Source organism: Neofelis nebulosa, chromosome 16 (assembly GCF_028018385.1).
Source record: "Neofelis nebulosa isolate mNeoNeb1 chromosome 16, mNeoNeb1.pri, whole genome shotgun sequence".
NCBI lineage: Eukaryota > Metazoa > Chordata > Mammalia > Carnivora > Felidae > Neofelis > Neofelis nebulosa.
Genome location: NC_080797.1, coordinates 65815535 through 65826802, shown reverse-complemented (window position 1 = coordinate 65826802; position 11268 = coordinate 65815535). Strand labels below are relative to the sequence as shown.

General features: G+C 43.7%; 1 protein-coding gene across 10 annotated transcripts in view; it reads left to right on the top strand.

Moving 5' to 3' along the window:
• Window positions 1-3594: 3594 nt before the first annotated feature.
• The window catches only part of P2RX5 (purinergic receptor P2X 5), a 28881-nt gene continuing 21207 nt past the window's right edge, over window positions 3595-11268 (top strand). For 2 of the 10 annotated variants that reach the window (XR_009254989.1, XR_009254990.1), the window contains exon 1: window positions 3595-4641. Coding sequence is in view for 8 of the 10 variants with exons in the window: in XM_058703826.1 (XP_058559809.1) it covers window positions 4299-4641 (343 nt within the window). In the remaining 2 variants the exon portion in view is untranslated. The remainder of the gene's footprint in view (window positions 4642-11268) is intronic. The other 8 variants (XM_058703823.1, XM_058703829.1, XM_058703826.1 and 5 more) reach the window with 7 other exon arrangements.

The window sequence follows — 11268 nt, the reverse complement described above, 5'->3', positions numbered from 1 at the left end:
GTGCCTTTAATACAGAAATATACTTTGTGATATTTTTTTTCTCCAAGAGGAGGTATAGCAATTTCCAACCTTATTTGCCTAAGAATGCTTTTCTCTTGGCATTTCCATTGATGTCTCCCAACATAGTGTTCTACAAAGTACATCTTGGGGGACAGTGGCCAAAAGATCCTGGCATTTTCAAGATCCTAAGATGTGGCCTATTACTTCAAATCAAAACACAAAAAAAGCACGCCTGGAACAAATGTAAAAAGTAGAAAAACAGAGGTCACCAAAACAGGAACTAGGAGGTGAGGAGAAAAGCAAGACTGTTCTGTAGTTTCATTTCTGTTGTATGTATGAATACATCTATTTCATGCACTGTGCTAATCCTTACCCAGCTTCCTGCTCAGTGGATTGCTCAGGGAGACTTCTGTTCCTTGGTAAATACTGTCACCAGGAGAGAGCATTCTTCCACAGGAGGAGATGGAACCTGGCCTGGGAGTTGGGGGCACAGAGATGAGGGCCTAGTTACAGGCCGGCTTCGCTCTTAGTGTCTTATTTTATTTTTATATCCCTTGCTGTCAAAACTTGGCCCCATCTCCCCACTTTTAACCCTGCAATGGAACAGTCTTTGTTTTCATGGATCATAAAAGTCATTGCAATAAATTAAATGGTGTATCAGTATATAATGTAGAAAGATATCCTTGTCTTCTTGATCTAATTCAGATGCTTTCGTTATTTTTTTAATTTTTATTTTTTTCTGAAATGTGTGTGTGTATAAAGTGCAAATTAGGGACTGAGTTTTGCTTTTGGTTTTGTTTTTCTCCCAGAGGCATAACTAACTTTCACAGCACCATTAACTGAAATAACCACCTCCTTTTTGCTTATTCACGCTCTCCCGTTTCGCAGGGGCTAAAAGGCTTCAAACATCTCCCAGACTCCTTTGAGGTGGGTTTCTAATTTCGATTTTGCCAGTGAGAGGCACTTGAATGAGATGGAAGGTGGAAAGATAGGAGGTCTTTCTTTTGGTTGCGGCAGCAGTGGTGGAGGCAGGTGAGTACAGACCCCTGAGCGGCAGTGCGACAGCGCCTCCCCTCCCTGCAACTCCCGACCTCTGGGTGATACCAACTCTCCCGTTTTTATCTCCCAGCCCTCCCAACAGATTTGAAACATAACTCTCATTAGTAAATCCCTTTCTGCTTGAAATATCTAGAGTGGTTTCTGTTTTCCTGTTGACCTTGAGTCCAACTATTTTATTTCCAGTGAATAACAGCTGTCTCTATGTCATTAATGAAATGTCCATTAATAAATTAAAATTCTGGGGCGCCTGGGTGGCTCAGTCGGTTGGGCGTCCGACTTCAGCTCAGGTCACGATCTCGCGGTCCGTGGGTTCGAGCCCCGCGTCGGGCTCTGGGCTGATGGCTCAGAGCCTGGAGCCTGCTTCCGATTCTGTGTCTCCCTCTCTCTCTGCCACTCCCCTGTTCATGCTCTGTCTCTCTCTGTCTCAAAAATAAATAAAACAAAAAAATTTTTTTTTAATAAATTAAAATTCTGCTGTTACTACTCGTGAAATTCCTATGAATGCATATAAATTCTGGAAATTTAATTTTGTTTCACTGATCTGTTTGTTACTGTACCAGTACCACAATTGAAGGAACACTTTTTAGCATTATGCAAACGATAAATTCTAAACAGCACAAAGGTATCTAAAAAATAAAAAGTTAGTCTCCCTCTCCTCTCCACCTCCAATCTCTTTCCAAAAGCAACCGCTGTTAATACATTTTTAGATATTCTTTAAAAATATTCCTCTGCATATACCAGCATATGCATATCCATGTATGGATATAGGAATTAGATTGTATAGATTGTTCTCCCTCCTACTTTTTCATCTAATGGATTTTAGGCACCTTTCGGTAGCAACCTCTGCAGATCTACCCCATCCTTTTTAACAGTTCCGTGATACACTGCATTGTATTTACCTAACAAATCCCTACAAGTGGATATTTAGGTTGTTTCTATTTCTTTCCTTCTTTTTATTACAAAGAAAAGGTGTGATGAACATCTCTAAACACGTATCCTCCCTGGTGTGCTTTTCAAGTATGTCGATGGGTAAGTTCCCAGCACAATCACTGGCTCCGAGATGACGTGCATTTAAAATTTTGATAGACGAAATAAGTCATGGGAACGAAAGGTACAGAACGGGGATTGTAACCAGTGGCATTGTGACAACACTGTATGGTGACACAGGTAGCTACACTTGTGGTGAGCACAGCAGAACATGTAGAGTTGTTGAGTCACCGTTGTACGCCTGAAACGAATATAACATTGTCAGCTACACTTCAATTCAGTTGTTTTTGACAGATGATGACCACCTCCAAAAGGTTTCTACCAGTTGACACCCCCACTCAGAGAATATCAAAGTGCCACCGTGTCCATTGCCACCAGCTGGGCATCATCACATTTTCACTATTTTGCCAACCTGATCATTGTGGAAAATGGGATTCTGTTTTTGATACCAGTTTTCATTATAACTTTACAGTAAACTGTGATACCTGATAGGACATTTTCATTCTTAAGAAAAACTGCTTCTATTCTTTCAGATAATTCTTAATATCAGTGTTTCAGATTCCTAAAAGAAAACCTTTGAGGTTTTATTTTATTTTTTTTTTTTCAACGTTTTTTTTTAATTTTTATTTTTGGGACAGAGAGAGACAGAGCATGAACGGGGGAGGGGCAGAGAGAGAGGGAGACACAGAATCGGAAGCAGGCTCCAGGCTCCGAGCCATCAGCCCAGAGCCTGATGCGGGGCTCGAACTCACGGACCGCGAGATCGTGACCTGGCTGAAGTCGGACGCTTAACCGACTGCGCCACCCAGGCGCCCCAAACCCTTGAGGTTTTGATTTAAATGTACAGATTAGGTTGGGGCACCTGGGTGGCTCAGTCGGTTAAGCGTCTGACTTCAGTTCGGGTCACGATCTCGCAGTCCGTGGGTTCGAGCCCCACGTCGGGCTCTGGGCTGATGGCTCGGAGCCTGGAGCCTGCTTCCGATTCTGTGTCTCCCTCTCTCTCTGCCCCTCCCCCGTTCATGCTCTGTCTCTCTCTATCTCAAAAATAAATAAACGTTTGGGGCGCCTGGGTGGCTCAGTCTGTTAAGCCTCCGACTTCAGCTCAGGTCACGATCTCACGGTCCCCGTGAGTTCGAGCCCCGCGTCGGGCTCTGGGCTGATGGCTCAGAGCCTGGAGCCTGCTTCCGATTCTGTGTCTCCCTCTCTCTCTCTCTGACCCTCCCCCGTTCATGCTCTGTCTCTCTCTGTCTCAAAAATAAATAAACGTTAAAAAAAAAAATTAAAAAAAAAAAAATAAATAAACGTTAAAAAAAATTTTTTTTAAATAAATAAATGTACAGATTACGTTGAGGAGAACTGCTTTCTTTACAGCATTATTTTCTTACTCAGAAATAAGACATTTCTCCACTCGCTGAGATTTTTGAAAACACCCTGCAGCAAGGTTTTATAATTTCTTTCAGAGATCTTAATTTATGAAGACTTTTATTTCCAGCTGTATTGTTGTTTTTTTTTTTTTTTAAGTTTATTTTTGAGAGAGAGAGCGCATTTGCATACATGCCAGCAGTGGAGGGGCAGAGAGAGAAAGAGAGAGAGAGAGAGAGAGAGAAAATCCCAAGCAGGCTCTGCACTGTCAGCACAGAGTCCGATGTAGGACTTGAATTCCCAACTGTGAGATCAGGACATGAGCCAAGAGTCAGATGCTTAACCGACTGAGCCACCCAGGCTCCCCTATATTATATTTTTTATTGCTACTGTGAAAAATGTCTTTTTCCCCTGGCTGATTATAGAGCTTGTATTTAGAAAATTTGTTCTTTTGAATATCTTATCTGGCCATCTTACTGAACTCTGTTTTTTAAATAGCTTTTTAGTTGATTCTCTTGGATTTTCAAAGCAGAAAATCCTGTCTGGAAATAATGGTGATTTGGGGGACGCCTGGGTGACTCAGTAGGTTAAGTGTCCAACTTTGGCTCCGGTCATGATCTCACAGTTTACGAGTTTGAGCCCCACATCAGGCTCCGTGCTGACATCTCGGAGCCTAGAGCCTGCTTCAGATACTCTGTCCCCCTCTCTCTGTGCCCCTCCTCCACTCATGCGTGTGTGCTCTCTCTCTCTCTCTCTCTCTCTCTCAAAAATAAATAAATGTTAAAAAGAAGAAATAATGGTGATGTGGAGTCTTTCTTGTATTTGTACTCTTTTTCACCCTTATTTCTTTGACTAGAACTTGTAGAGCTCTGGGAAGTTAACTTTGCCTGATGTTAAGGGGATTGCTGTGTGTACCCTCCACTGTCTGCCTCACAGCCTGCCCATGGTCTCACTCCCTGCCACTCTGCCTTTGGCAATTTCTGGGGCTTGATTGGAGAACCCATCCACTTCTCATGGAGCCTCTTATGTTACCTGTGTTAAATCACTGGCTCTTTAGCGTGATCAGCTTTTCTGCTGATCTGATTCCATCTGCATCACTTCTTCCAAGAATTCCTTCATATTTTTGGTTCCTTTATTGTATCATTCTCAATTTCCAGTGCTACCGTGGACTTCTTCCCTCTTTACACTTCTTGAGTTACTTCAGAGGATTTGTCTTTGAAGGCAAAGAAAGAGGTAAGTTTGCTTAGATATTTTCCTATTGTTGGATCCAGGAGTTATGTCCAAGTTTGCAGTGTTTTAGGTGAGTTGCACCCCTTGGATTTATATTTTTTTAAACAATTATTATTATGGGGCGCCTGGGTGGCTCAGTTGGTTAAGCGTCCGACTTCGGCTCAGGTCATGATCTCACGGTCCGTGAGTTCGAGCCCCGCATCGGGCTCTGTGCCGACCGCTCGGAGCCTGGAGCCTGTTTCAGATTCTGTGTCTCCCTCTCTCTCTGGCCCTCCCCCGTTCATGCTCTGTCTCTCTCTGTCTCAAAAATAAATAAACATTAAGAAAAAATTAAAAAAAAATTATTATTACAAATAAGATCCTACTCCCATTATAACAGTCAAGCCTTATATTGACCACCTATGAGCTATTGACTGAGCTGTGCTGATCTGATTGGAGTTAAACCAATGCACTTGTAGTCAAGAGACTGTGTAAGGGACCAGTCTGAGAAGGGAAAGGACTATTATAAACAGAGACATGATTAGATTTTACAAATTCATCTGCTATAGCTTGGGCCAAGGCCTTTATTCTAAAAGATGCTTTTCTAGTGCCAGGCATTTTCCATTTCCTGTTCATCGTCCTCTCCCTGAGAACAGGAAGTGCCAAAGCTTGTATAGATACAAGGACAATGGGTTATGGCCGCTGTCTTGACCAGATAAGGACCAAGATGAAGTCAGCTTGACACTAGCATGGGGAAAATGCCCCTTGTGATTTCTCTGTTTTCATTTCCCCCGTTTAACACCTAGTGAGCACAGATTCAAATAACCTTTTTCTCTTCTGAAAACATCTGAACTTTGGTTGTTGAAGAAGGCATGACATCAAGCAGATGTGAAAACCTTAATCTGGCAAGCTTGTTAGGCCTAATTAAATTTTGAGAAAGGATGCTTCGTATGGCAAAGCTCAGCAGTCTTACATTATCCGTATATAGTGAAAGGTCTGTGCACATCTTCTGTACCCTTACGAGAAGGGAAATTAGGTATTTTAGGGATATAGGTATTTTGGGGTCTCCTAGCTATAATTAGTAATGGTAAGCCTTGTAATAGTGCCAGAATTTTACCATTACTTTTTTTTTTTTAAAAAGATTTTATTTTTAAGAAATCTCTACACCCCATGTGGGGCCTGAACTCACAACCACAAGATCAGTAGTTGCATGCTCCACCCACCGACTGAGCCAGCCAGCCACCCCTACCATTATTTTAAGAACAGATTTAGTGGGGCGTCTGGGTGGCTCAGTTGGTTAAGCCTCCTACTTCGGCTCAGGTCATAATCTTGCTGTCTGTGAATTCGAGCCCAACAGCGGGCTCTGTGCTGACAGCTCAGAGCCTGGAGCCTGCTTCGGATTCTGTGTCTCCCTTTCTCTCTGTGCCCCTCCCCTGCTCATGCTCTGTCTCTCTCTGTCTCTCAAAAATAAATAAACCTTAAAAAAAATTAAAAAAACAAAACAAAACAGATTTAGTAAATGGAATCAAGGGAAACATTGAATCACTTTAGGAAGAGTAGTTCTAGTATCAGAGGTCAGGAAGTAGCTGGACGCACCTAAATAGACAATTTCCAACTTCAGTTAACTTGACTTTGATTAGTGGAAGTATATTTTGGAAAGTACATAACTAATAACACTCTCACAGTAAGATCACAGTGAAAAGTGAAAAACTGCCTTTGTCACACCCTGCTCCACCCTGTGGCCCTCCTTAGAAGCTGAGGTGAACTGGTGTGGTGTACATCCTTCCAGGCTTTATCCTGTGCACTTGTAAATATTCACATAAATATGTATATAGTACATAGGTTTGGGGTTTTGTTTTGTTTTCCTTCTTTTTTTTTTAAATAGCATTATATAATTTTTTTAATGTTTATTTTTGGGAAAGACAGAGCACAAGGGGGCAGGGACAGAGAAGGAGACACAGAAACCAATGCAGGCTCCAGGCTCTGAGCACAGAGCCTGATGTGGGCTCAAACCATGAACTGTGAGATCGTGACCTGAGGCAAAGTTGGATGCCTAACTGACTGAGCCACCCAGGCGCCCCTGTTTTCTTTTACGTAAATAGAACCATATATTTTGCCATTTGTGAGAATTTGACCATTTTCAAGGAACCAGTGTCAGAGAAAAAAATGCTGCTGACAAATGTGGGTGGACGGGATGGGGAGAAGTGACACCTTGGTCTAGTGTGTCTTTGGGGAATTAATAACTGTGCAGAGCTCTTTACAGTATAAACTGTAAAGAGACCCTTTCAACTTTTCCAAAAGTGGAATTAAAGACATTTTTGTAATTGCTATAGGATGCCAAATAGCTTTCCAGAAGGACTGAGCCGTGTTACATGGTTATCAGCAGCATGAACATGTCCTGGGATCTCTGTTTTTACTTGACTTATTTGCTTAATGGATATATAATCATAGCTTTAGTTTACCTTACTTTGTCGGCAAGACCATGTACTTTCCCATGAAATAAGAAGACGTTTTTTGGGGGGGACGCCCGGGGCTAAATCGGTTAAGCATCTGACTTCGGCTCAGGTCATGATCTCGCGGTTCCTGGGCTTGAACCCTGCATCAGGCTCTCTGCTGTCAGTGTAGAGCCCACTTCGGCTCCTCTGTCCACCCACTCTCTGCCCCTGCCTCTCTCTCTCTCAAAAATAAGTAAACAACAACAACAACCACAAAAAAGATGACTTTTTTGTGCCCTCTGTGCTTTACTTTCTTGTCCAGTTCAAATGTGGCCCTGGTTCCTTCTCATTAGCTCTTCTGGACTGCACCGTCTTCTGGGATAGAAGTAAGAGGTGTATTTCTCCCTCTGAACTTTGGAGCCTCTGGGTGAGTAAGGATGCTTTGATTCAGATAGAATTGGAGCAGCATGACCTCCAGAAATGGGAGAACTGAGTTGTGCAGATTTACCGGTGGGCATCAGGAAGCACTAGTCCTTCCTGGTGGTCTGTCTAAAAGAAGAACTCTTCCCAAGTACCACAAAGGAGCCAGGACCATGGTTCCAATGTCCAGGGGAGCCAGTTGGAGGCTCTGTTCCTCCCCCCTCCTTCCTCCCTGAAAGAAGTTCTGGGACCCCATAGCCAGTTGCAGTCCTGAGGGCAGAGTTGGGGGGCGAGTGGCTGGTGATTGAAGGCGTGTCTCTGGGAATGTCTTCTCTTCTGTCTAGGGCCTGGAAAAGGGGCCCGGACTTGCCCTGCCTGGTGTGCCGGCAGATGTTCTCGTGATCTTGGCTTTGGTTTCTGGGATTTGACTAGTGTCCTACTTTGGGGTAATCTTTTCTCTCTTCAGAGCTATGAGTGAGGTGTAAGATTAAGGTTGGAAGGCTGAGGTGGGAGAAAACACCACTGACCCACTTTGATTCTGCAAAACTTTGAGATTTCCTAGTCTAGGAAAAGGTTACGAGCCTAACTCCTGGAATTTGACACTGGGGCTTGGGGTCCTTTGTCCAATGATGAAGAACTCACCTAGTGAGTGAGTGAAGACTGGCTAGCCAGTAAAGGACACTAGTACCACTAGGTCAGGGGTTTCTAACTTTTTTCCTAGGCCATAAACCCCTCTGGTGGTCTGGTGAAACCTAGGCAACCCTTTTCAGATTTCTCCCAACATTGTATTATGAAAAGTTGAATTCTGCGTTGCGAACAGCTGTCTTCCCACCATCTAGTTTCTTCCATTAACATTTTATACTATGCTTGCTTTATCACATATTTTCCCATCTGTCCATCCATCAGCTTGTTTTCAAGTACATAAAAATAAAAGTTTACAGGGGCACCTGGGTGGCTCAGGCGGTTAAGAGTCCATCCGACTTAGCCTATAGGGTCATGATCTTGTAGTTCATGGTTTGAGTCCCATGTCGGGCTCTGTGCTGACAGCTCAGAGCCTGGAAACTGCTTCCGATTATGTGTCTCCCTCTTTCTTTGCCCCTCACCGGCGCATGCTCTGTCTCTCTCTCTCTTTTTTAAAAAAATTAAAAAAAAAGTTTACAAAGAACCAATTATATTGAAATTACAATAATCAGAATATTGAAAAATTCTTATGGAGACTCATGTGCTTCTTTTTTAAAGCAACAGGTCTAATAACTACCCTTCTTTTATTTATTTATTTATTTATTTATTTATTTATTTATTTATTTTTTATTTATTTATTTTTGGGACAGAGAGAGACAGAGCATGAACGGGGGAGGGGCAGAGAGAGAGGGAGACACAGAATCGGAAACAGGCTCCAGGCTCCGAGCCATCAGCCCAGAGCCTGACGCGGGGCTCGAACTCACGGACCGCGAGATCGTGACCTGGCTGAAGTCGGACGCTTAACCGACTGCGCCACCCAGGCGCCCCTCTTTTATTTCTTTTTTAATGTTTATTTTCGAGAGAGAGAAAGAGACAGAGTGCAAGCAGGGGAGGAGCAGAGAGAGAGAGAGGGACACACAGAATCTGAAGCAGGATCTAGGCTCTGAGCTGTCAGCACAGAGCACAACACGGGGCTCAAACTCCCAAACCGTGAGATCATGACCTGAGCTGATGTCAGACATTTAACTGACTGGGCCACCCAGGCGCCCCTTAACTACCCATCTTTTAAAGTAGTGGTGAGCTTAAAATGTATTTTGAGATATCTGCAATAACTGTAATGTGGGAAAATATCTGTAATTTCTATTGGTGTGAAGATACAGATACTGCTAACATGGCCATGTTTTGTTGCCTACATTCATAATTAAAGGAAATGTTACATTTCAGTCAAAGAGTGGTAAAAAAAAAAAATGTAACATATAGAGACCTCCTACTTCATATGTTCTGGTGCATTTAATAAACGCAGTGTCCTAGGGGCACCCAGGTGGCTCAGTTGGTAAGTGTCTGACTCTTGATTTTGGCTCAGGTCATGATCTCACAGGTTGTAAGTTCAAGCCCTGCATCAGGTTTTGTTCTGACAACATGAAGCCTGCTTGGGATTCTCTCTCTCCCCACCTCTCTCTCTCTCTCTCTCCCCCTCTCTCTCTCCCTCCCCCTCCCCTGCTTGGGCTGTCTCTCCAAATAAATAAATAAAGTTAAAGAAAAAAAAAAAAAGCAGTGTCCTACCCTGGGCTTTGTACTTTTGCAGCTAATCTTAATGATCATTCCAGAGAGTTTTAGCTCTGTTTTCTGAAGGAAGAAACAACCCCACAGGTCTAGTTATAGCAGAGCTGTTGGAACAACAGCAGATTTTTGGATCTCCAAATCGAATGGTTTTTTTCCACAAAAGCTTCCCATCGGCTTGGCAAGACGGAGCTGACAGCCCTGGGCAGAGTGGCGGTTTTCAGACTTTGCTGGCACAACAGTTGCAGGTGGCTCAGTTCTTCAGGTTCCTTGGCCTTGCCCACTAAGGGCTGTGATGCTCTGGCCCAGCTTGGGCCTGAAAAAATCTGCTTTTTTGGCAAGCCCTCCAGATGGTGTTCATGCAAGGGTCACCCCCTGGGAGATGCTAATTATGAGATCAAATGTGTTCATCTGATTACACTTCTGTCAATGGATAGGCCTTAGCACAGACTTGGAGCCTTGGTGACCTAGAAGTTGCTTCAGGAGACAAATTTAACTTAATGCTCTGGCAGAATTATCTCTGAAATCTATGAATATGCACAGGCTTAGTCACTCTGTCCTCAGACGCTTCAAATATGCCGGCTAATGGCCAGAGGCATGGTGATCAGGAATCAGTCCATCCTCCCTCCCTCCGTTTCTTCCTTCCTTCCTTTCTGTCCCCCTCCCCATCTCTTATCATTCTACAAGCCTCCGTGACCACCTACTCGATGAAGGCCCCGTGGTACAAAGTAAGGTAAATCCCTTTCCTGCACTCATAGTCCTATATGACATGGATCCAATGACATGGATCCAATGGTAACTGCCTAAATCGTACAGATCCTGTCCTTTGGGTATTTAGGGAAGAAGAGGGGGTCCTGGAAGCCTTCATGAAGGAGACAGACCCCTGTAAGGTGAGCCTTGAAGCCATGGAGGACTGAGGGGAGACCAGCCATGGCAAAGGCACAGAGGTTGGAAAATGACAGATGTGGTAAAGCATGTGAGCCAATTCGGCTGAAGCTGAGTGTGCATGATGTGGCGTGTGAGCTGGAAAGGCAGGCGGGGACAGTAAGTACGATCAAGAATCACTAAGGAAGAATTGTGTACAGGAACTACGTGAAGCACAACTACTCACGGTGTATTTTTCATACGAGGATTTCCTGCACGTTCTCATTTCATTACTACCTCAGTTATGTGAACTGGAGAGTGGAGGGGAGTGGAAGGGATGGCTGTGAGGAATTTCGCGAAGGTTAGGGGAGAAAGCAGTGCAGGGAGCAGGAGGAAGGAAAAGATGAGATTGCCCTAAGGCACACCTTGTGAGAGATGTCGCTACTCTGAGGGTTTGGTTGACTTGAGTGAATCTTTAGCCTTTTTAGTGCTCGGCAGACCATTACTTGACTCTGCCCTTTTTAAGTACTTGATATCTCCGTAGAGTTTTTCCCCAGGTTGCATTTTGAGAACTAAGTAATGAATAACAACCCATCAATTAAGATGGGTCACACAAGCCACTGATGGACTCAGAAATGCTTCCCACAGAGAGGAGCCACCTTTTCCTGTTGACTGTACTGAAATGGCATTA